The following is a 27346-nucleotide window of genomic DNA, read 5'->3' as shown; positions in this document are numbered from 1 at the left end:
GGAAATAGATTAGGAGATGAGACACTTAAAGTAGTAAAGGAGTTTTGCTATTTGGGGAGCAAAATAACTCATGATGGTCGAAGTAGAGAGGATATAAAATGTAGACTGGCAATGGCAAGGAAAGCGTTTCTGAAGTAGAGAAATTTGTTAACATCGAGTATATATTTAGGTGTAAGGAAGTCGTTTCTGGAAGTATTTGTATGGAGTGTAGCCATGTATGGAAGTGAAACATGGACGATAAATAGGTTGGACAAGAAGAGAATAGAAGATTTCGAAATGTAGTGCTACAGAAGAATGCTGAAGATTAGAAGGGTAGATCACATAACTAATGAGGAGGTATTGAATAGAATTGGGGAGGAGTTTGTGGCACAACTTGACAAGAAGAAGGGACCGGTTGGTAGGACATGTTCTGAGGCATCAAGGGGTCACAAATTTAGCATTGGAGGGCAGCGTGGAGGGTATAAATCGTAGAGGGAGACCAAGAGATGAATACATTAAGCAGATTCAGAAGGATGTAGGTTGCAGTAAGTACAGGGAGATGGAAAAGCTTGCACACAATAGAGTATGGTTCAAATGGCTCTGGTCATCAGTCCCCTGGAACTTAGAACTACTTAAACCTAATTAACCTAAGGACATCACACACATCCATGCCCGAGGCAGGATTCGAACCTGCGACCGTAACGGTCACGCGGTTCCGGACTGAAGTGCCTAGAACCGCACGGCCACTCCGTTCGGCCCAGGATAGAGTAGCACGGAGAGCTGCATTAAACCAGTCTCAGGAGTGAAGACCACAACAACAACAACAAATAAAACCAAACTGCTTACAGAAAAAAATGTGTTGCATTACTTATTGAGCGCCCCTCGTACTTCGACGACGTACTTAACTCTCCATTCGTTACTATTTTCTCACAAGACTTGGCTACTACACCGTGCAGTACTGCGCAGCCACATCACGTACCTTGTATCAGAGATAGGACATGTTGGCAAGAAGCCACATACGCGAGGCGATATTATGACGATATCTGCAGAACCAGGGAGTATCACCAGCATGGCGACCATTGTTGCAGTTTCTATTGTTGTGGGAGTAGAGAGGGGTTTCGCTGATTGTGATGCGCTCAACGACAACACCACATCCACGATTCTGTGTACAGCGTCATAACAGATGTATTGGCATGTGGAGGTCCGAACGTTACGAGTTTGCGACTATCGCTCTCATTTTTGCCGCAACTCGCATACAGTCTAATATCCGCAGAGAATTCCAATGTTGTCAATGTTTATGTGATGGTCGAGAGGCGTTAGAAGGAATTCGTAGGTCATTGCATTGTATCTAAATGTAAAGACAATACGTAGAGCGCCTCCTTTAACAGGTAAAGTCTACAGTAAATTATAATACTCAGTACACTAAAGTAGTACTGTATTTGTTGTTAAACTGAAATTGTTGGGTGAAAATTGAGGATAATTGGATGTCGAACACATTTGTGCTGAAGGTGGCAATATTTCTTGCTGAACTCTGTGGTAGTTCGTAACCACAGATTCGCAACCATGTCAGTTTTCGCTATCAATTATTATCAAACACCCTGTGAATGGACACACGGAGCAGATGTCTCTCATACAGCTCGGGTCCTTAATAGAGTCAATTAGGCGTTCGTCTGCAGCCGTTTCTTAAAAAACGGACGAATTTATGTACAAACAACTTTCGGAATCGGCAGTGCCTAGGTGAAGTTGTATTGCTGTTAGGTAATCGACCGCGCTAATACGAGCAGTTTCGCGTATTGGTACATAGGAGTTTGTCCAGTGTGGCAGCGAACGTGAGGCCAGCGTTTGCTTCAGCACGCACCGGCGCGGCGGCTAAGGTGGTGCTGCTGCCTGCAGTCCAGCCAGTAAAGCTGTGTCACACGGAGTGATAGTCCTTGTGTAACTTCACCTGACGGCTGGCGTGACGCCTTTCTATTACAGCAGTAAGACACTGTTGACTGCTAGAACGTGAGCTTCGACCCAGATGCGCATGCTTTTGAGTGATAGCTCCTGTGCTGTTTTTCCTATAGGATTCCTTGAACGCTACCTGCGCTGTCCAGCCAGATCCGTCGCCGTTTGACGTCACAGTCTGAAATCGCGGGCTACGATGCAAACACGCTTGTACATAGTTATACATCACTACTCTGCAATTCACTGTTAAGTGCTTGGCAGAGAGTTCATCGAACCAATTTGGTACTATTTATCTGCCATTCCACTGTCGAATAGCACGCGGAAAAAACGAATACTTAAATCTTTCCACGTGAGCTCTTATTTTTCTTATTTTCTTACGATTTTCATCTCTACCTGTGTAGGTGGCAGGCAACAACATATTTTCGCATTCAGACGACAATGATGGTGGTTAAAATTTCGTAAAAATATCTCGCCGCAACGAAAAACTCCTTTGTTTAAATGATACCCAGTACAAGTCACGCATCGTATCCAAAACATTCACTCCCGTATTTCGCGACAGTACAAAATGAACTGCCCTTCTGAACTTTTTCAATGTCCTACATCACTCCTATCTTATAGCAGTACTCTAGCAAAGGACAGACAAGCGTAGTGTAGGCAGTCTCTTCAGTCGATTTGTTACATCTTCTAAATGTTATATCCATAAAATGCAGTCTTTGGTTCGCCTTCCCCACAACTTTATCTATATGATCGTTCCAGTTCAAGTTGTTCGTAAATGTTACCGCAGATATTTGGTTGAATTTACAGTCCTTAGATTTGTGTGATTTACCGTGTAACCGAAGTGTAACGGATCTCTTTTAATACTAATGTGGACGATCTCGCGCTTTTTATTATTCAGCATAAGTTGCCGTTGTAAACATCATACAGATATCTAGTCTTATTTATTTTGCAATTGCTTTTGGTGTTCTGATGACTTTACAAAACGGTAAATGACTGCATCCGTTACAAATAATCTAAGCGTTGCTCATGTTATCCCGATCGTTTATAGAGATAAGAACATCAGCGCCCTATAGCACTTGCCTGGGGAACGCCAGATGTCGCTTCTGTTTCGCTCGATGACTGCTCGATGACTGCCCGTCACTTACTAACAACTCTGACTTTTCCGATCACAACTCCATTGGCACAACTGCGATGATACTCCATAAGCGCGCAATATGATTAGAAGCCGCTTGTGACGAACTGAGTCCAAAGTCTTCAGAAAATCTATAAATAAATGGAATCATTTTGAGATTCTCTATCGATGTCACTCATTACTTCAAGAGAATAAAGTCATTAGCGTTTCAAAAGAACGGTATTTTCTGAAACCATGCTCACTGTATATTAATATATCGAATTCTTTGAGGTTTTTCATAACGTTCGGACACACTACATATTCTAAAATCTTACTGCAAATTAATGTCAACGACAGAGGCCTATGATTTACCGGATAACTTGTGTTTCCTTCCTTGTACATTGGTGTGACCTGTACAGCTTTGCACTCTTTAAATACAGATCTTTTGTCCAGTGAGCAGTTGCATATTACTGCTAAATATTGAGCTATTGCATCAGCTTACTCCGAAAGGAACCTAACTTGTACATCGTCTGGACCGGAATACTTGCCATTATTTAGTGTACTGATTTGCTTTGCTACACCGAGAGTACCTATTTCTAAGTTACGCTGGCAGCATTTCTTCTTTCGAATTCTGGTATATGGCTTCACATTGCCATAAATACAGCAAAGAAAGTATGATTGCTTTATTTCATGCACACAAGGGATAATCGTGCCTATATGGCATGAAAATTCTCGTTATTATAACAAAAATCAGTGTGCCTAATCTCTGACAAGAGTTTTGAGTGCTGCGTATATCGTAACGCGAGAGAAAACCATATGAACCAACCCTTTTAATTCAGATGCATTCATTCATCTGAACCAAATATAAAAATTCTTCCATCCTATTAAAATGAAATACAACATTTCAAAAGGAAAAAATTACGGTCTTTCGAAGGCTAATCTCAGCTGTCCACCAACACTAGAAAGCATATCCTTATATCATTTCTTCTTTTTACCACCACTATTTTGCTCATTTTTCATTATTGATTATCCTCCGTATGTGTATGTGACACCAAAATTTCTCCATCGTCCTCTCTTCTCCTGTATTTCAAGGTTTAAGCAGTTGTACTTGTTCCTCGTGACTGCTAAACAAGTCAGATATGGTAGTCTCTCTATACTCATTCTTTAAGGGTGATGTTCCCATAATGCTTTTTTTTCCCTTCAGTCCTTTGATTAACATTATAAGTATGTATTTGATACCTAATGTCCTCATTTCTTATAAGGTCTTCCCCGGTAACATAGCTACATTTCCTGAGAAATCTCATTGCAGCTTCTTGTAGTTAACTTTTATCACTTTTTTGGGGATCTATGACACACACACATATAGCAATACATGGTGGCCATTGTTTGATAAAATTTTAATTTTATTTCCTTCCGTAATTTGTTTTGCAATGTTTTGTTCATCATTCTGTGTACTGACTGATATCTGTTAATCTTATTTTCTATATCGTTGTCCACATCATAGCTCATATGCATCCTACATGAAAACAGCCGTAGACCTTTTCAAGTGGGGTTTTATCTAATATTACTTTTGAGCGGCTGGGTTATTTCACACGATGAGGAACGATTTTAGTTTTCTTTACTGATATACGAAGATCGCATTCCCTTTTCCCTAATTCACGTCTTTTATACACTACTTTTTGCAGTTGATTTTTACTTGCTTCCGAAATTGATACATTACCTATATACATAAGGAATTGACATATTTATTTCTATTAATCTGTATACCCATATTTACTTCTTCTATCCAATTCTTAAACAAATCTTTTACACTGAAAAGCCAAAGAAACTGGTACACCTGCCTAATATCGTGTAGGGCCCATTGCGAGCACTCAGAAGTGCCGCAACACGACGTGGCATGGACTCGACTAATGTCTGAAGCAGTGCTGGAGGGAATTGACACCACGAATTCTGCAGGGCTGTCCATAAAGCCGTAAGGATACGAACGGGTGGAGATCCCTTCTGAACAGTATGTTGTAAGGCATCCCAGAGATGCTCTATAATGTTCATGACTGGGGAGTTTGGTGGCCAGTGGAAGTGTTTAAACAGACGAGTGTTCCTGGAGCCACTCTGTAGCAGTTCTGGACGTGTGGGATGTCGCATTGTCCTACTGGATTTGCCCAAGTCCGTCGGAATGCACAATGAAAATGAATGGATGCAAGTGATCGGATAGGATACTTACGTTCATGTCACCTATCAGAGTCGTATCTAGACGTTCCAGGGATTCCATATCAGTTCAACTGCACCCGTCCCTCGCAATTACAGAGCTTCCACCAGCTTGAACAGTCCCCTGCTGACATGCAGGGTCCATGGATTCATGAGCCTATCTCCATACCCGTACACGTCCATCCGCTCGATACAATTTGAAAAGAGACTCTTCCGACCAGTTAGCGTGTTTCCAGTCATCAACAGTCCAATGTTGGTGTTGACGGGCCCAGGCGAGGCGTAAAGCTTTGTGTCGTGCAGTCAACGAGGGTACACGAGTGGGCCTTCTGCTACGAAAGGCCATATCGATGCTGTTTCGTTGAAAGGTTCGCGCGCTGAGACTTTTTGATTGCCCAGCACAGAAATCTGCGGCAATTTGTTGCAGGCTTGCACCTCTGTCGCGTTGAACGATTCTCTTCAGTTGTCGTTGGTCCCTTTCTTGCTGGATCTATTTCTGGCCTCAGCGAAGTCGCAGATTTGATGTTTTACCAAATTCCTGATATTCGCGGTACACTCGTGAAATGGTCTTACGGGCAAGTCTTCATTTCATCGCCACCTCGGAGATGCTGTGTCCCATCACTCGTGCGCCGCCTGTAACACACGTTCAGACTCACGTAAATCTTGATACCGTGCCATTGTAGCAGTAGTAGCAGATCTAACAACCGCGCCAGGCACTTCTTGTCTTATATAGGCGTTGTCGACCGTACCGCCGTGTACTACCTATTTACACATCTCTGTATTTGAATACGCATGCCTATACCAGTATCTTTGGCGCTTCAGTGTATATACACATTGTATAAGATTGGTGACAGGCTGCAGTCTTATTTGAGTCCTTTATTGGCATTAATTTCTTCAGTTCTATTATTGGTAATTTTCATTATCTTTGTATTCTTGTATAAGATAGGCAATAGCGTTAATTTCTGTTAAATATTTCTGTTAAATATCGGCAACTACAATAGACATTTTCCAGCCTATCACTTGCCGCGTCTCTAAACCTTGTAACTGCTTCGAATGCTAGTGTAACGTCTGGCGTTATCCCGGTCTCGTCGCAGGCAGAATTACTCGAGTTACTGCATTCGTGGCGACAGCAGAGGTGCTCTCTCCCCTCTCCCTCCCTCCCTCTCTCTCTCTCTCATCTGTGCATTTCAGCCAAGTACTGCAAACAGTCGGCTCTGAGGTAACCTTCGCATAACATTACAGTGAATAAGTGTCTTTCCAATTTTAGAATTAAACTAGTAACTTGTGGCTTGTAATGAATAGATTAAATCCTTACGTTTCTGAATCCTACTACAATTTTTAGTTTATCAAAACTGTTACACATAATCTCAAGCATATATTTCATTCAATCCACCCTTCTCCTTTCCTCTACCTTCTTTTCTTCCTTCCTTTCTTCCTTTCCTAAGTTTTCATTTTATGTTACAGTTTTTGTATTAATAATCAATAACATACCTGTGTATTGCCATTAAATGTCCTGTTGCATCAGGTATAGCAATGTTGTAAAATGTAAGGATTCTTGTTCATGTAAGAGGCGGGTAAGAAGTGGTTAGAGGGTCCGAATATGAGTTGTATAAATGACAATAAATCATTTTTCCTCTTTCGGCTTGCCGTTTGTTGGTTCTATAAAATGTAGATACACGTTTATAATTGGCAATATTTTAATTTTCTTGTATTCTGCAACAACACAAATTACCTGGACCTAAAAAGCTCCCCGTTCCTCAGACAGTCACGTACTCGGATGTTATAATTCTTTTCCTTCTTCTGTTTTGGCAGTTGTTGACGTTGCAGCTACAAGAAAAAAATTCCTGATTGAGTGTTGTAGGAGGTTATCATTGTCGACTGGCATATTTACCTATTAATTTCTTATCCTGGAAATATTCACTGAATTATATCCTGTAGAACTAATATGCAGTATGTCTAGATCGTTTGGTGCAACTCCGAAAAACTAGGAACTTAGAAAGAGAAGTACGCTTGTGAGACAAAGAGCACCGCAATGCAAAGAGAAATAAAATCCAGCACAAGGTGATAAAGTTTTGAGGAATGGTTCACATGGGACAATACCTGCGCATACACAGACATAGAGCAACAAAATACGGCACGCAGTTACCATTTCCTAACAAACAGAATTCTAGGCGACGTTGAAATGGAGTTGTCGTGGTCCGCTTTATATTCCGGCCAAAATCACTCTCAGCCCAGATAACGCCTCTAAATGGTTCAAATGGCCCTGAGCACTATGGGACTTAACATCTGAGGTCATCAGTCCCTTGGAACTTTGAACTACTTAAACCTAACTAACCTAAGGACATCACACACACCGATGCCCGAGGCAGGATTCGAACCTGCGACCGTGGCAGTCGCGCGGTTCCAGAGATAACACCTCTGCGCCTAACATGGGGATTATCTTGGTTGCAGAGTGTTGAACTTCTTTCCAGCGCTGAACATAATTGATAGATAAGACTACAAACAACCACACATAACTGTATGCCTAAGTTTTTGGACGACATAATATTACTCAGGAATGTTGCCGCTTTCTGTGTCTTAGGTCAAGATGAACACGCTGTGTACGATAGTGGTACCATGAGATAACCGAGGAGACGCCAGCACCAGCCACAGGGGACCAAAAATTCGGAAGATGGCTTTCACATGAGCCGTAACCACTAAATAAACAAATGACACTGCGATCTCGTCTGTTCATCCCAACCTAAATATAGCATCAGGTCGCTGCTCTCCATAGACAATGTTTTCTAAATTTATGACTTTGTGTCTTTATCTGCATTTCTTCTCCCTTTTCTCTCAGTACGCTATATTTTTGGTGTCGTTACGAGTAATTCAATTTAGGTGTGAAGTGTTTTACAAGCATAAAAATCGATCTCTTGTTTTAATCTAGAAACCTCATGTGCAATTTTTACCTCGAGTCTTTCTCCCGTGGAATGCGTTACTGATAGCATGCCCACGTTCGAACGAAATTTCTGTACCCCTTAATAAAACATAAAACAATATTTACCGAAAATATTTTTAACCGTTTTAATGAAAAGCCTGATCAAGCGTATATTATCTATTTTTAACTATCTATGACTCGCAATAGAGGTTCCTCACTTGATAAATTCAATGTAAGAATATGGCAGATACGTTTAGTGCTCTGTCTCCTCAATATCCTTTGTTCCACGGCGTGCTAGCTCCGCAAGGTATGTTGAACTTCTGTGTAGTTTAGATTTAGAAGATAGGAGGTGAGGTGCTGGCGGAAGTAAAACTAGACGGGTGGGTCGTGAGTCGTGCTTGAATGGCTCAGTCCATAGAGAATCATTTATCTGTGAAAGGCGATGATTCCAGGTTCGTGCTGCCTCCCGGCATATAGTTTTTTTTCCCCATGAGGTTTAAAATCGGCGCACATTCCACTGACAAATGGAAATTCGTTCTGGGAACAACGACTTTGTAGGTGACAGAGTGTTCATCATATGCTTGTTCTTTCAGCTGCCACAGGCTGCTTACTACCCGTGTCCTCGGAATACCCGGTGTTGCAGGCCGTGAGCTGACCGTGTGCGTGTCCGAGGCGTCGTGCTGCACGCTGGAGATGGAGTCGGCGCTCCAGCGGCTGGTGCGGAGGGACTTCCAGGCGCTGCTGCACCACAACTCCAGGTCGCTGGAGGGCCTGCTCGTCTCCGCCGCCAACACCATACGAGGTCAGTCTCCCACGTCTTTCTCCTCCCTCCTCCCTCCTCCCTCCGTCCCTTCTTCCCTCTCTCACTCCCTCTCTCCCTCTCTCTCTCTGTCTCTCGCTCTTTCTCATTCCGTTCCTCTTACGACTTAGTGCAGTAAAAACCTCAGAACAGTGGTGACTAAACTCTGACAAACACTAACGTGTTTACTGTCCACGGACGAAAATCCATAGATAAAATCATCCTGATTTTGAAGTTACATTTCTACATTTACATGTACATGCGTGCTGTGGGGTGCAACGGTGGAGGGTACCTTCAGTAGAAGAGATTTGTTTCACATTAGCGAAGATGCTCGTAGCTCTCAGGGTGTGCACTTTAGATCCCATTTTTACTGTACATTTTGCTCTCGTTTGTTCCGTACTTTCATCTCTCAAAAAAAGGAAAGAAAAACAGTTTGCCGTGGAAGACAGTAACGAAGATAAAGTAATGCTCGTAACTGTTAAGGTATGCATTTTAGACCCCTTGCATACTATACTTTTTTACTTCGAAATTTGTTCCTTTGCATCCCTGAATATTGACCAGTTCTCCTGGGACGCTCTGCATAACAGGAAGAAACAGCAGCAATAACGAGATGATAAAGGATGGAGATGAGACCAGCTTTCAGTGTGATCAGAGGCATATATAGAATAAATAGTGTGCGTCTACAGAAAACTCTAAGAAAGATATTGTGCAAAATACTGAGCCCTGAGGAAGGTGGTGACAGATGGATGGTAGACTTAAGGAATAACTCAACCGGATTACGAGAACAGTATATGGAGAAATCCGACAGAAAGAGACAAGGTTTTCCGTCCAGGTGATCAGGACGAAAATGGGCTGTATAACTAAAAGATTATGTGTGGGGCAAGAGGAAACACAGGAACCAAGCTGTTTGCTGAACTCTGGAAAGACTAGCTGGAATTGGCGATCAAGATAGAAGGGAAGGAAAAGTTTTTGACGGAAGTCATTTCCCTGAGCAGGCTGATTTAATTTTGGAAATAATCACTTCCTTTCATGATTTAAGTATTAGCTAAATTCGCCCATGTAGACGTTATCAAGCTATCTCTGTTAGTTGCATCGCAGTAAAGTATTCTAAGCATATAGCGTCATTTATTCTTCACACTGTGTGGAGGAACGAACATGAGATGGCGTCCTTGGTAAGAGTTTGGCACAACCATGTTAGTTACTGAGACAAACGATATAGACATTTGAGATGTGAAATCCGTACGTAAAAAGGGAAAAATTTGACCCATATGAGTGCCACGTTTCAGATGTGATGTACACGCAAGTTGTGCCCGTAGCATGGTTGTGTGAAGTTATCACATGTCACTTCCTGCACACAGAGCTGAAAACATATGAAGCTATATACTTACAGGTTTCTACTGGCAAGTAACAGAAATAGCTTGACAGTGCCCAAGGTAGCGAAATCAGGTAAGAGCTGAATCATATAATAAAGGGGCTATTTAAAAAATAAAACAGCTTACGCAGAAAACTGATTTACCTCAAGAAACTGACAATGGGTGTGGCACCATACAAACAAAAGACACACACTGACCAATATGCCAAAGATCAACGACAGAGAAGACCACAGGCAAACCGTGGACGTAGTTGGAGTAACCAAGAGAACAGGATACCCAGAAGATTTCCACAAAAAGAAAAGGGGGGGGGGGACAGAGGGGATGGGAAAGGATGAAGACGTTCTGGGAGGAATAGAGAAAAAAAGGAAGGAAAATTAGTGTTTAACGTACCGCCGACAATGAGGTCATTAGAAACGGAGTACAAACTCGGAACAGGTAAAGACGGGGACGGAAGACGGTCGTGCCCTTTCAAAGGAATCATCGCGGGAGAGTAGAATGAAAGACGATCCGTGAAGGACCTACCCGCGGTCCTCTGAGGACCATAACGAAGGAAGAAAAGAGTAAGAGCGGTAATGATTCACATCACAGCGTAGAGGAGACAGCCCATAAAATGACGAAAAGGAATCGTGCTGTGTGTTGGCCCTGGTCCGTTACGAGTTCCGCCGCCCGGAGAGGCAGCTCGTTTGCCGAGCGCCCCTGGTTGGCACCTCGCAGATGAAGACGCGTGAAGTGGCTGTCCTGTCACCCCTCCTCCTCCCCCCCCCCCTCCCCCCCACGTAACGGCCCATTTCCAAGGTTTCGATGCGTTTAGCGTAGGTATTGTGAGCTACGGGGCGACGCGAACTTCGTGTGTGGTGTGTGGCGTCCCGAGAGAGATGCCGGCAGGAAGTCCGCCATTCAAAAAGGACGTGCGCTGTTTAATGCGGCCGAGGGCCGTGACAGAATTACCGAGGCTGTCGTCGGCGTCGCGCGCAGCGGGGCGGCGGAGGCGGAGGCGGAGGGCGGCTGCGAGGATAAAAAGGCCGCGGCGCTGGAGGCGGAGGCGAGGAGGTCCGGAAACGAGGCTATTTCCAGCCGGGGCGTCAGCGGCCCGCGCCGAGATCCAACCGGCAACGGCGTATTTCGGGGCGCACGGACCTATCTCCGGAGCGACAGGTAGAATTAACAACGGCAGGAAACGCCGACTGGGAGGTGTCTCCCTAGTGCCAAGCGAACGGCACTAGGGTCAACAGACAGCCCTCCGTCCTAATGGAAGTAGCTCTTATGGAGCGAGGCGCCACCAAAAAAATATCTCGGCAGTTAACAGCTTAACCGTACCGCTTATTTCCTTCTTTTGCCTTATTGGTAGGGTTGCCTTTTTTGACGTCTACCTTTCAGCTATGTCTGCTTCTGTACCGATCTCTTGATCTCTGCATACCTGCTACACAAATGGTCCGAAATATGTTACATGGTTGGTTCTTTTTCTTCATTTACTCTTTATTTCTTGCATTTTAAAGCTCACAGACCAAGTTTCAAGATGGCCAATTTATATGCTAAAAATACCTTCTTATAGATTATAATATGGCGAGCTGAAAAACCCTGCACTGCCAGCTATTCATTTTGCCAATTCATTTTCAGAAACGGAAACAAAAAATGAACTGCGTTTGTAGTGCAATATCGAAAAAAATCGTTTCCATGTATTCATGAAAACATCTCTGAAATTATGAAACAGTCGTACAAACATCCCGGATAGTTTCTGTACACTGGGCGCAACTGTTGGTAGTGTTGTGAGGCAAAGAATTACATGACCTTACCTACACAGTCGATTTTGTTAAGTGTGACCGTTCTATTGCCTTTATGAGCTTTTAATGCTATAGCATCATTTAATAGCATTTTATGTTATTCAGAATGTTCAGTTCTATCTTGGGCTAGTATTTGTATACATTCTGTTCGGATACTTTCTCCCCTATAATGTTTGTCGCGTTAACTGTAATTTCATTCTGTTTTCTGTATGAGAGATTCGCTACGTATATTGCAACAGTCGGTCGTGAATAAAGATTAATTATCAGAAGCACCCATTTAGTGCATCTATTCTAATAATCATGTCTTCATCAGACGTATATTATGCTGCTGGCCGTATGGAAAAAAATTGTTGAGGATATCATAAAATAAAGGGGAACATTCTGAGTTTTATTCGCTTAAAAGTCAAATTAGTGAAGATAATTGAAGGCATCAAATATAATAAGCGCCGTCGTCGATATGATGTCATTCCTACATTGTCTACATAAAAGTAATAGCAAGACCGCACGTCGTAACTGAAATCAAGACCTTTACAGCAAGATTGTGAACAAGATAAGAAATCCAGGACAAATTACATCTAAAAGAAACAGTGAATCAAGAACTATATAGTACATCTAAAGTTAAGTAACAATGTAAAATCTTCAACACTTGATTAAATTTCACATTTTGTACATAGATACATTTCGAATAAAAGCAGACATAATCGACGAACCCGTACCAAGAAATTCACAAATCTTCTACACATTCAGCATCGCATACGACAAACTATCCATGAATATGAATATGAATGATTTTCAATGTTACACACATTTAGAAAATTTCACAAACATAGAATTTACAGATAACGACACACGTCTCCGTACAAAAGGTCTGCCAGCCGGAGTGGCCGAGCGGTTCTAGGCGCTACAGTCTGGAACCGAGCGAATGCTGCGGTCGCAAGTTCGAATCCTGCCTCGGGTATGGATGTGTGTGATGTACTTAGGTTAGTTAGGTTTAATTAGTTCTAAGTTCTTGGCGACTGATGACCTCAGAAGTTAAGTCGCATAGTGCTCAGAGCCATTTGAACCATTTGAACAAAAGTTCTGAAATACAAAATAGCCCCAACACTGCAGAAAAATTCTGTAAACCACTTGATAGCCACTGCTAAAGTTGCAGTAGATGTAAGGAACATCTCATACAGAAAACAGAACGAAATTACATTTAACGTAAGAAATATTATAGAGAAGGAACTATGAAAACAGAATTCACACAAATACCATCCCAAAACAGAGCAGAAAATTCTGAATAACGTAAACCATAAACTGGGTGGAGCTGCTTCGCGTGTCTGCAATGCGATTTTGTAAACGCCTCTATGGCAACACCTCTTCGTAGCTGTATACATGGCTGTTGTTTTTGCCCACTGGCCTTTGCTCTTCGCAGTTAAAAGCTGGCAAAAGCGCTGCCAGGTGTCAGGGATTCCCTTAAGTTGACACGACTGCAGGACTACCTTAGCAGTAAAGAATAAATTTATTCAAACTTCATGCATGACACGGCATTTTTTCGCTCGTCTCAGCGTTTATGACGTCGTATTTCCAGAGCTCTGTGTTGAATCACGATATAAATTTGTAGATGCCCTTAACGGCATATGTGGATACTACCCAAAATTTATTGCGAATACAGTTACGCGCGGAAGTAATAAATCTAAACGTCATGGATGATGCAGCAGTTTTTCACGCATCTCGTTGTTTATGACGTCATATCTCCTGAACTGTTATAGGTAGGTTGTTCTTACCCCCACAGCGATTATTGATTGACAGTAATGGATATGCGTAGAATGTTTGGCAGAAATCAGTATGGTGGTTTAGGAGCAGCTGTGGAACATGCACATAAACACATACACACAGCCATTTTTATAATAACGGATGTAGGGCGGAAGTCGTGCAGCTTTGGAGGAATGTACCTTAGTGTCAAATACATAACTATGAAACTATCTTGGACGTACAAGCAGATCGACGTTGAAATACTTCTTCCTACATATATCTTGACGTATTTACACCTATAACCTGCAACCTACTATGAAGTACATCACACATGTTACTTCCAGACAAACTATACAGGGTGGTCCATTGATAGTGACCGGGCCAAATATCTCACGAAATAAGCATCAAACGAAAAACCTACAAAGAACGAAACTCGTCTAGCCTGAAGGGGGAAACCAGATGGCGCTATGGTTGGGCCCCCTAGATGGCGCTGCCATAGGTCAATCGGATATCAACTGCGGGTTTTTTAAATAGGAACCCCAATTTTTTATTACATATTCGTGTAGTACGTAAAGAAATATGAATGTTTTAGTTGGACCACTTTTTTCGCTTTATGACGGATGGCGCTGTAATAGTCACAAACGTATAAGTACTTGGTATCACGTAACATTCCGCCAGTGCGGACGGTATTTGCTTCGTGATACATTACCCGTATTAAAATGGACCATTTACCGATTGCGGAAAAGGTCGATATCGTGTTGATGTATGGCTATTGTGATCAAAATGCCCAACGGGCGTGTGCTATGTAGGCTGATCGGTATCCTGGATGACATCATCCAAGTGTCCGGACCGTTCGCCGGATAGTTACGTTATTTAAGGACACAGGAAGTGTTAAGCCACATGTGAAACGTCAACTACGAGCTGCAACAAATGATGATGCCCAAGGAGGAGTTTTAGCTGCTGTCGCGGCTAATCCACACATCAGTAGCAGACAAATTGCGCGAGTATCGGGAATCTCTAAAACGTCGGTGTTGAGAATGCTACATCAACATCGATGCACCCGTACCATATTTCTATGCACCAGGTATAGCATGGCGACGACTTTGAACGTCGTGTACAGTTCTGCCACTGGGCACAAGAGAAATTACGGACGATGACAGATTTTTTGCACGCGTTCTATTTAGCGACGAAGTGTCATTCACCAACAGCGATAACGTAAACCGGCATAATATGCACTATTGGACAACGGAAAATCCACGATGGCTGCGACAAGTGGAACATCAGCGACCTTGGCGGGTTAATGTATGGTGCGTCATTGTGGTAGGAAGAATAATTGGCCCCCATTTTATCGATGGCAATCTAAATGGTGCAATATATGCTGATCTCCTACGTAATGTTCTACCGATGTTACTACAAGATATTTCACTGCATGACAGAATGGGAATGTACTTCCAACATGATGGATGTCTAGCACATAGCTCGCGTGCGGTTGAAGCGGTATTGAATAGCATATTTCATGGCAGGTGGTTTGGTCGTCAGAGCACCATACCATGGCCCACACGTTCACCGGATCTGACGTCCCCGGATTTATTTCTGTGGGGAAAGTTGAAGGATATTTGCAATCGTGATCCACCGACCACGCCTGACAACATGCGTCAGCGCATTGTCAGTGCATGTGGGAACATTATGGAAGACGAACTACTCGCTGTTGAGAGAAATGTCGTTACACGTGTTGCCAAATGCATTGAGATTGACGGACATCATTTTGAACATTTATTGCATTAATGTGGCATTTACAGGTAATCACGCTGTAACAGCATGCATTCTCAGAAATGATAAGTTCACAAAGGTACATTTATCACATTGGAACAACCGAAATAAAATGTTCAAACGTACCTGCGTCCTGTATTTTAATTTAAGAAATCTATCTGTTACCAACTGTTCGTCTAAAATTGTGAGCCATATGTTTGTGACTATTACAGCGCAATCTATGACAAAGCGAAAAAAGTGGTCCAACTAAAACATTCATATTTCTTTACGTACTACACGAATATGTAATAAAAATGGGGGTTCCTATTTTTAAAAAGACCGTAGTTGATATCCGGTTGACCTATGGCAGCTCCATCTAGCGGGGCCAACCATAGCGCCATCTGATTTCCCCCTTCAAGCTAGACGAGTTTCGTTCTTTGTAGTTTTTTTCGTTTGACGCGTATTTCGTGAGATATTTGACCCGGTCACGATGAATGGACCACCCTGTATATTATGAATTATTAGTACACTCCCACCCCCACATTCTTTAAACAATCGAACTCCCATGTACGAGGGCAAATCAAAAAGTAATGCGTCTTTTTTTCTCCTTAAATCCACTTTGTTAAGTGAATAATTTGAGTCTGGCTGTATCCCTCAAAGCTTTTCCTCCAGTTCACTGCAGTAGTAACTGTCTGCGTCAATACATGGCAGCGCTGCAGTCGCTGGCAAAATGGCTGACTCGATGTCCGTATTAGACAGCGTTCTGTGACAGAATTCTTGAGCGCAGAGAGTGTTGCCATTTCACATTCATGAAAGACCGAAAAATGTGTACGGAGATGCCGCTATCGATATCAGCGGTATTAGACAGTGGGTTTGTCGCTGTAAGGAAGTTGAAGGGCAAATGCCGTTGGTTGACGATACGCTGAGCCACAAGCCGCTGACTACAGTCACTCCACACAGCATTCAGCGTGTCGATGGCACTATTCGTGATGACCGCCGGGAGACTGCAAATGACCTGTGTCACAGTACCTCCCTCAGTAATGGCGGTGTGATGACGGTTATCCAACAACTACTGTACCCAGAGGTTTGTGTAAGTTGTGTGCCAAGAATGTTAACCGACCGGAGTAAAGAGACCAGACCGCTTCTGTTTGCAGGGAGAAGACTTTCTGGAAAAAATTTTGAGCGGAGACGAAACATAGGTACATTTTTTGAACCAGAATGAAACAGGCACTCAGTGGAATGGCGTCACAGGAACTCACAGAAGAAGAAAACGTTCAAAACTGTACAATCGGCAAAAGAAGTAATGGCTACAGTACTGCGGACGGCAGATAGTGTAATTATGGTTGATTTTTTCCAGCATGGATGCACAATAAATTCTGTCCAACACGTCAGCATCCTCAAACAGCTTAAAGCAGATCTTCAGCGAGTTCGCTCAACAAAATCTATGCCGAATGTTCTTCTTTTGCATACCAGTGCAAGACCACACACCAGTCGCCACACCACTGAAGAGGCTGCGAAAACTGGATGGAAAGTCTTGCCTCGTCTCCCATACAGCCCTGACTTTGTACCATCAGACTTCTATTTGTTGAGGCTGCTAAAAGAAGATTATCATGGGATTCGTTTTGAAGATGAGGCGGCCCTGAAAAAGTCAACGGTTTCGTAAGCAGAACTGTGCGTTTTACCACACTGGAATAAATGTGCTTGTTAAAAGACAGCCTAAAGCTGTGGAAATGGACGGAGATTACACTGAAAAGTCAGAAATTAATCGTCAGTTGTGGTTTTTAGTCTATGTAGTTGTACTTGATATTATTGACAAATAAAAAAGGAAGCATTACTTTTTGTCTGATCCTCGTCTTATACAACTTCAAACTTCTGGTTACTTTACAAATGAGTTAATGTGTTAAATATTTTACGCTAATCGTATAAGGAAGAAAAATGTGGGAAACGTTTGAAATTATGTTCAACATTTTTTTGTAGGAAGTCGCTAAGTGCTCCCATTAGCAAACACTGGATGAGTGTCGTGTGAATAAACTGCGCTCCGTTTTACGCAAAAGCTAGTTTTTCACTAATCTCAATATCTATGACGTCATATCTCCTGAACACTATGAAATAATTTTGCAAGTACATTTAGTGGTATATCTGGATACTCACTGCAGAATGTGCTGCGAATACAGTTAGCAGTAGAGACGTAATAAATTTAAACATCAGGCCTGACGCTGCGGTTTTACTCCATGAACAGCGAAAATGTAGTAAGCAATAAACTTTCTTTTTCCTTTCCATCGTTTATTGTGGGTGTTGAGCGAGAAAAAGTTTCGTGAAGGTTTGAAATTACGTGTAAAGTTTGTTGAGAGTAGCTAAGTGCTCTCATTCACAAACACTGGGTGAATATAGTCTGAGTGATTTGCGTTCCGTGGGGCACGCTACCTGAAGATATATGTATACAGTTTCTTACTGTAATACAGGTTGATTCTTGCAAAGAAGAAAGCAGCATCCAGCCAGTATCCCAGGTTCATCTTCAGACGACGGTTCACTTTTAGATGCACGCTTATTAATGTTTACATTGGTTTTCTGTTCTTTATTCCCCTCTTGATGAATGATCCTTGGAATGGTGGTGCCCTACTGCCTTAGAAACTACCTATTCCAACGTAACCGTCCGTAACAACTACTAAGCACACTATAACCAAATCTTGAAGGTTGAGTCCTTTGAAGGACAGTTATGTTTAAATAGGTCTTTTCTAACATCGTAGGATACCACCATCCCAAGTACCTTTTTACCTTACCTTAGCTTTCGGCAATGTAAACATCAATAAATGTGCATCTGCACTTAAACAGGCGTCTGAAGCTGAACATGTTGGCTCTAAACCGTTAACGGCGCTATTTTTATAAACAAATTGCATTATCAACCCTGGTGGTTGCTGTTAGAATCAACTAGCATTTTGTGTACAGACATGGTCTCAAAATGTAAAGTTTCGCCAAAATAGCATCTAACATCAATACTTCACTTCTTGTGTTAAACGTTTAGCATGCAGTTACGGATCCTAATGAATAGCTTATGACTGAATTTTAAATTTTTAAATTCGGTCACTATCTGTACGAAATATTGAAATCCAAACTTTTGCTACCCCTGGAAGCCGACAGATGGGCAACCAGCAACGGCGAATGTGCCCAGTGGTAATCATTTAGTACTGCACAGTTTGGTCAGAAACAGTCTGAAAAAACTGTAAGGTTTTGACTTTTGTATAAGCTGAGTCAGTCCTTCCGACAACTATTACTTTTTCAATTTCTCCACATTTTTCATGCAGCCATTTCGGCCTATCTTCCTGCACTTCCTGTTTACTTCATTCCTAAGTAACTTGTGTTTCTGTATTTCCATGAGCGTTTTTGTTCTTCCTTCTTTCGTCGATCGCCTGAAGTTTTCTTCTGTTACCTATGGTTCTCTCGCAGTTATCTTCTTTATACTTATATTTTTCTTTCCAACTTCTGTAATTGCCCTTATTAGTGACGTCCATTCCTCTTCAGCTGCACTGCCTAGTAAGCCTATCTCTAGCCTCAGAGAACTTCAAGCGTATCTCTTCATTCCTTTATGTTTCCGTGTGTCAGTTCTTTGCTCATTAATTCTTCCTAACTAATCTCATAAACTTTAGCCTACTCTTCATCATTATTAAATTGTATTATTAGTATTTAGTTGTCTGGTTCGAGTACCGGGCCGGCACAAACTTCCATGTGTCCCAAACAGCTGACGTCAGTGCACAATCGGAGAATGCTAATTTATTTCGTAATATCTCTTTTTGTAGTAAACTGACAAATTCGATCTCGTACAAAGGGTTAATGGTAGTCGTCCTTTTCGTGAACCACTTGCGACTGAAAGTAAAAATGGTACGCGAGATGCCCCCAACGACGCTCTGTGAGGTGGCTCTGGCGCAGTGCAAGTACAAACGCCTGTGTGCAGTTTGGGTTGAATCGTGTACACGAATCGCAAGACCTGTTTACTGATATCTCACCACAGTCATGAATCACAATGTAATATCATCAGTGCCTATGAAAACTACTATTACTGCAGTTTCGATTGTCACAAATTATCATCAGACAACATGATTTTCGCCAGATATGCACAAGCAGTGGGGTACAACATACTAAAAATATTTCTGGAGTTGTACCAACTTTCTTACTTTAAACTCAGTCAGCTTCGTTTACTATAGGATGGTTAAAAACGGTTTAGATCAGAGGCCATAGCTTTTGATTACTGTGTCTCTGCAACAAAGACTACACAAAGCATCTCCTCATGCGCGTCTGTAAACCTGCTTCTAAGGAAGCCTGCAACAGAAATGTAAGTTGTAGTGACCAAATATCTCTGGAGTCTTTTAAATTTTTTCCTGTCTATGGCTAAGTATATATTTCATGAATTTCATCTAAAAGGCTCCCATGAAATTAATATTAAAACCTCTCACGTGTCTTTTTCTTCCTTTAATGACCATTCTCAAGCAAAACCTATCCGGACGCTTCGAAATAAAGTAACCCACGCTGCTGAATAGCAAAGTGTGCTGGAACTTCATCCTATTGTAACCACATATGATCCGTGGTTCCCTAGTTTTAGGGTTTTTGTAAAATGTCGAAATAAGAATTTCCGTCCGCATTCCTTTAAACAAATTTAGTCCAAACTGGTATGTGATGGCGTCCTGCCACATACTGCAATGAAACTACAATTAGATAACTCTGAAATGCGCCAGATTTTTCGATTAATACTGATCGCTCCTCTCAGTTCAATCAGAGAAACCTAAATTCGGTTGAGTCTGGAATAATTATCACTGGCACCATACCAATTTTCAGGCAATAGCAATCAACACATTACACGAAAAACAACGCATTCGCAGATACAGCGCAAACTTTGTACACTCTTGTTTCATTTCTATTACCATCAATAGCTCTACGGCTACAACTGAAAAAACTAAATAATAATTTTATTTTGTCCCTGTTTTTGAGCTGACGATAAGTATTTTTCATAGTATTATTTTTTCGGTATTGCGTTGTTTCAGTGCGAAGCCAGGTTTATGTGAGTGACTCCGTTATACTGTTGAAGATCGATTAGTGGCGTGTATGTGGGGAAGTGAATATTCACATACAATGTAACTAAGGCAATCTCCGTGACTGGGAGACACTTACTTTCGTTTCAAGCAATATCAGAAACAGCTCAGAGAGTGGAAGTAAGAAAACGTGAGAGGAAACATGTGCCGTCATCAATAGATTGAATAGTTCCCAATGAAGGTCATCTGCAAAAGAGTAACTGAAGTTAAAGTACCGCAGTCGACAATGCATGAGAATATTAAAAAATGATATTAAAATGAAACGGTTTAAACACGTTTTAGAACGAATTATCAGATAACATGGAGCTGCAACTAGCAGCCTGCCTTATTTTGCTGACACAATTCTCAAACACACGAGTTTTATTTTCTAATGAATGACCGATACATCGCACTTCACTCATGCGAATTATGGTTTAACTGTCTACGGGAGATCCTCATTACGAGCAAAAATTTGAAACAAACTAGCCTCATGTTTTTGAAGGGTATGCGGATGGAAATTCTTATTCGGACATTTTACAAAGACTGGAACAATAGGGAATCATGGTTCGCCTGTGGTTACAGCAGGACCGAGGTCCAGTTATTCTGCTACTCACCTGCGTGTGTTGCTTGATTTCAAGGCTTCTGGTTTGCTCACTGAACAACAATACCGCCAGCCACCACGAAGGCCGTATATTACCACGCCAGACAGCTCATTATGGGGAATAATCAAGTCCCATGCGGCTCGACGTCGTTGTATCAATAAGGAGTATTTGCACCAAAATGATCAGGAGCCCTATTGGAGCATAACTCCTCAGATGCTCTGCATGATGTCAGGGAGGTCATAGGCATGAACACATAAGGCATGATGTTGCACAAACAAATCCTCTGGGTATATAGTTTTCATATGTAAGAAATCCAATATACAGTGCAGGATGATCAGTAATAAAACAGAAAAACTGCAGGGACGGATTTCTGACTGTAAATGGAGAAGAAAAGGTCCTATGAACACGTGTGAAAAAATGGATGATGTACGTGCAACGACAACAAATTGTCCTGGAACACAATACAGAGATGCATAGCATCATGAACTGCCGCACTCTTTCGTACGTTCCAGCCTCTCTCCAAATAGCTTCACAGGCGTTGTGAACTCGCTGTTGAAGGGTCTGCACACCAGGAACTGGTTCAGCATGGACAACACTTTTCAGATGCCCCACAGTGGTAAAAATTCAGGAAGTTTAAGTCCGGCGATCTAGCAGACTACAGGGCCTCCACGTAGTATCCAGCGCACGGGGTAGTTTTTGTTGGGGTGTCAGTGAACTGGTGTGGCCATCCGTCATGCAGAAACCACATAACCTGTCGTATTGCCAGAGGCACATTTTCAAGCAGCCCACGCAGAGTATTCCGCAGGAAGTCCAGGTACGCTTCTCCGTCAAAGCGTTCTGCAGTAAAAACCGGGCAGGGATGTGTGGCCGAGCGGTTCTAGGCGCTACAGTCGCAGGTTCAAATCCTGCCTCGGGCATGGATATGTGTTGTCCTTAGGTTAGTTAGGTTTAAGTAGCTCGAAGTTCTAGGGGACTGATGACCTCAAAAGTTAAGTCCCATAGTGCTCAGAGCCATCCACGTATGTGGTCGCCGTCAATCCCTGCCCGCATATTGATGCTGAACCGATGCTGATGAGACGTCTCAACCATTTCTCAAGGATTGTCTGTAGCCCACAGATGATGGTTATGCAGACTGATGATGTCCGTTCTGCTAAAGGTTGCCTCGTCGGTAAAGAGGCCGGATGACTGTGATGGTTTGGTGCAAAAACCATCGACAAAATCCTCTGCTGATAATTCTAGCACTCGTTGCGGTTATCATGCAGGATACACATAATCTTACTTCCACTTAAATCATGTCGCCGTGTTGGTAGGTAACTGGCATGGAACTTGTACTAGGGTTCGTCTAAGTAATCTGTAGAACCTGGTCCTACAAATCTGGTGTACGCATAGTCCGCCGCCTCTCTGTACGTTCATCTGTCTGAAAGGACCCATGATCACACAAACACCCAAAAAGAGCTTGAAATCTTGTGTGATGTGGTTGGTGTCTGTGAACCGTCACAGCCACCAACCACATCACACAGGATTTCGAGCTCTTTTTGGGCGTCGGTTTTGGTATAGCCGTGCTGGCTCTCCAGCGTTTCCATCAGCATAGCCATACACAAACACCATCTCGGCTTGTTGCCGACTTGAATACCGGACCATTCTGGTAGTTACAGTACTCTGCGTCAATCGCACAGCCAGCAACACACAAGGAATACAAGGCACGTGATCAGAGGAACTTTCATTCCTCAGTGCCATCTACCGTGGCAACGATGCATTTCCAGTCAGGATCCGTCCTTGCAGTTTGTCGGTTTATTGAGTGTTCCCCCTGTATACGTTTGACCAAGAGGTAAAGAGACACAGCACAAGGTGAAAAGTAGAAAGGTGGTCACGTTGTTGAATCGTTGAGTCAAATGTATTAAAATAAATTCGATGAAGAAGTGGTCCACAGCCTTAATGTAATAACTGAATTTTGTCATCCCGCGTAAGTGGAGTCTCAGTCTGTTGGTTTTGGGATAAAGGGTGTGGCTGGGAACTGATAGGTTGTGGGACCAAATCCCAGCCAGATCACAGAAACTTTCAGTCTGCCTTTAATCTCACGCTAACCACTCAACAGTGTGAGGAGTCGCCAGGAAGGACATACAGCTCGGATTCCATGTTAATCCGTATGTCCACGTTTCCCAGGTGGATACTTGAGGAAGGTTAGGGACACGCAAGTGGCTAATCTGGCGTCCAGTTGAAAGACTTGCACCAGGCCATTGAGCCACATGCATATTGCACACATGTGGCTGTTAAAAATATTTAATACGAGGTAATTTCGACATTCTGTCATCGTGAAACATAGATCAAGCTGAAACATACTTCCCAGCAGTCTGAATCCAAATACGCAGCGTGGCAGAATCATACGTGCTCTTCCAACCCCACGCTAGCAGACTGGTCCTGTGCTTCTACCGTCCTGTGTATTTGGATTCAGACTGCTGGAAAGCATGTTCCGGAATACCATCCCTTGATCTTTTAGAGTATGCTTTAACATCACATAATGTTTGACAATGAGAAAATGTCGAAACTCTATCGCAATAAATACTTTTAACAGCAATATGCGGAACGACGACATTCAACATTAAAATAAACTTCATACACACCCACGCTGACGTACTCACAGGGCGTTCGCCCAGTGCCACATACAAAGAGAAAGGACCGCAGAACCCACACTGGGGGCGATCATTTCTGCAGCCGAAAACGTTTTATCGGCGACAGCGAGTATCGAAATTTCTTCTCCGGCGTCGCGTGATCTATGTATTTCCGCGAAGCCAATAAGGCACACGACGCTGTAGTGAATTTGCGCCCCGAGGAGAGGGAGGGAAGGCTTTTTGCTCCGTTCGGTGCGAAATGGAGTTTTGGTCACAGCCAGAGAAGCCCTTTTGAGATAAATTTGCAGTGGGGCCGCGACGGCTGCTCTGCGCTCATAAATCAAGCCTCAGCCTGTGGCGCTAGATTGGAGAGCAGGCCGATATTCGCGCCAGCTTTGTACTGCGGTTGTACAAGCGGGCCGTCTGCCCTCAGACTCACACTGCCGTCCACAGCCTAACGTCCCCTCCTTTCTCCGTCTCCCCTTATCTGTCGCTCTCTTGCTCCGAACCATGCACCCTCACACTCTCCACCCTCCCCTGTCTCTCTCTGTCTTCCCCGCACCCCCACCCCCCCCCCTCTCTCACTCTCTCTCTCTCTGTCTCTCTCTCTCTCTCTCTCTCTCTCTCTCACACACACACACACACACACACAAGTGCATCATCTTCTCGTTTCTGCGTGTACTAGGAATTTGCCTTTTCCGCCATTTTGGTTGAAATAATTGATCTTTGCACCTTTTCCTCTATTTTTTTTTTTAGATTCTTCGGCTCACTTCCGGATGTCATGGTCGGTAATGCAATGGTTTTGTAGTACTTAAGTAGGCTTTACTTTCTTATTGTACGTCTGAAGGTTATATACGAGTATATCGTTGCGTTAATGCAATTAAAGCTTTCTACTTTCTTTTGTGTGTTGATTTCTGTAATGAATGGTACTCTTTCGAGTTTAGTCTGTCTATTTTTTGATCATTAATTATTATTTTCCTGGGAATTGGTTCGTGGCCACTGTAAGCCCCAACTCTTGTTACCTTTGAGGATACTAATATATTATATAACGTAGCTGTTGTGGATTAGATACCAGCAGCTATTTGTAGGGTGTTCATCAGTCACCACTTAATCATCAAAATGGCTCTGAGCACTAAGGGACTTAACATCTGAGGTCATCAGTCCCCTAGAACTTAGAACTACTTAAACCTAACTAACCTAAGGATATCACACACATTCATGCCCGAGGCAGGATTCGAACCGGCGACCGTAGCGGTCGCGTGGTTACAGACTGAAGCGTGTAGAACCGCTCGGCCATAACGGCCGGCACTTAATCATCGGCAAGAAATATTGTCACAAAATAACTCCTTTTGTTGAAGACATCAGTATAAGAAATTTATTAATTCATTGCCTCAGTATATTGTCAGTATAAATGTTAAAAAGAATCGGAGACAAAGTGCATTCTTACCTTACTTTAAAATTTTTCTTGCTCTTAGATTTTCGATTTCCAGCAATGGTGATTGTTGATCCTTGGTGCATAGTGTCTACTACCTTCGTTATGGATAGAAGTATTCCTCGTCATTTTCTTCCATAGCTTTTCTCTGTTTACTTTATCGAAAGGTTTCTCGTAGTCTATGAATAGTCATTGTGACACTCTGCTGAACTCTATGTGTTTCCACGATGATTTGTCTATTAGCTCACGTATTGTCTGTGTATTATCTGCCTTTCCTAACGTGCATTTACTCTTCTATCGGAATATTTTCAAAAATGCCTGCTAGGCTCTGTGTTACTATTTTAGAATATATTTTATTCCATGCGTTTAGCAGAGAGATAGTCTTCTGTTTTCGCAGTTACTTCTCTCTCCTTACTTGTAAATAGGTATTACTGTAGACAATTTACAGTCCTCTAAAACTGACTTACATACATACGTACATGTATATATACACAATTGTTGAGATCGCTCGACATACTGATCCACAATAACATACCTAAAGGACGATGGACGACCTCTGTTAGGAAACAACGAGGCTTTTCGCTTTTACAGAGAAACTTACATTCAGAATAAAATCCTTTTCGCCATTAAGCCACGTCATTTTAAAACTAAAATTGCTATTAACACCGAGGTTTCTATCGCCTTCAAGGTGACTAAACTGCTGGATTTTCGGAACATTTGTCCGTTTGTATCGCCGTGTTTCTGATATCACGTGACAAGTGACTTCACATTCCTGAACGTCACTGTACCTGGGGCAACGTGTTCCTGCAACAAGAGGTCTGTGTGTTGAAGCTGACGCGTCGCTGCGGCCTACCGTCTCCTGCTAGGATAGAACAAGCAGTAGCCGTCTGTACAACCATACCTCCGCAGGCACCTTGCCTCACAACTGTGCAATGAATTTAAGCAAAACGAAGTCGGTTATATGGGGAAGACCATCATGAAGAACCCAACAGTTATTCGCCCTGAAGAGAACCGCTACAAAGGCTATCGAAACGTCGGTTTTAATAATGGTTTCAATTTCAACGTTACGCGATCTAATGCCCAAGAGGATTTAATACACATTGACACTAGCCGTGGAATCCTTCACCCTTACGCACTGTTCAGTAACGTTAAAGAGACCACATGTCAAAAGCCTAAAGAACAACCTTTTGAAAGAGGATCTCTGCGAGACGTACATGAAGAGCGTCAGTGAAGTTCTGGGAGGTATGACAGGGATGTGGTAGCCATGCCGGCTCCAGTGTTGTGCCCAGCTGCGATACGTTTCTTGGCTCATGATTCATGGCGCCTACAGTCCGATCGAGGTGGTCCCGCAGATTTTCGGTTGGGATTTAATGCAGGGAGGAAGTACTGTAGATTCATCCACGAACATTGTTATCTGTGTCTCACGTTACATTGTCCCGCTGTTAGATACCACTATGCTGAGAAAAAACTAACTACATATAGTGGTGGATAAGGTCCCTAAGGATAGATGCATACTTGAGCCATTGAGCCTTCTATTAATGACGAGGTAAACCAGGGAATACAACGCAAACCAGACCACAACACTCCCTGGTCCGGACTGGAACCTTCCGACGATTGTCGCAGGGTGTTTGGTTTCAGACGTTTCAAGTCGTAAGCGCCAACGGCCAGCATATAACGTGATTCGTCTGGAGAGGTTACCTGTCGCGACGCAGTGGACATCTGAATGATCGTTGAAGAGACACTGTCGGTTCGTCTGGACGGTCAGTCGCTCAACAGCTGCACGGACACATTTCCGTAACCGTTGTTCGCTCTTTCATCAATGGTCCGTGCTGCACCAGAATTGAACGGCGCCAGTTTTGGATAGCGCCGTTTTGTCATGCAGGATATTCTTTAACGATGCCGGCACGCGAATATTTTGCAGACTTTGCCATTTAGGAAATTCTTCGATCACTGGTGCAAAAGTGAATGATCATGCTCAGATAAATCGCTTTGTTTGCGCTTTGCAACCACTGCCCCCACCCGCACCGACACGCTTTATATAGCCTTCACTG

General features: G+C 42.8%; 1 protein-coding gene across 1 annotated transcript in view; it reads left to right on the top strand.

The window, feature by feature from the left end:
- LOC126458641 (glypican-5-like) overlaps nucleotides 1–27346 on the top strand; it is a 415406-nt gene that overhangs the window by 93802 nt on the left and 294258 nt on the right. The window contains exon 2 of the mRNA XM_050095808.1: nucleotides 8797–8955. Within this exon, the coding sequence (XP_049951765.1) occupies nucleotides 8797–8955 (159 nt within the window). The remainder of the gene's footprint in view (nucleotides 1–8796; nucleotides 8956–27346) is intronic.

Source organism: Schistocerca serialis, chromosome 2 (genome assembly GCF_023864345.2).
Source record: "Schistocerca serialis cubense isolate TAMUIC-IGC-003099 chromosome 2, iqSchSeri2.2, whole genome shotgun sequence".
NCBI lineage: Eukaryota > Metazoa > Arthropoda > Insecta > Orthoptera > Acrididae > Schistocerca > Schistocerca serialis.
Note: the sequence above shows the minus strand (reverse complement) of the source record. Positions and strands in the feature narration are given on the sequence as shown.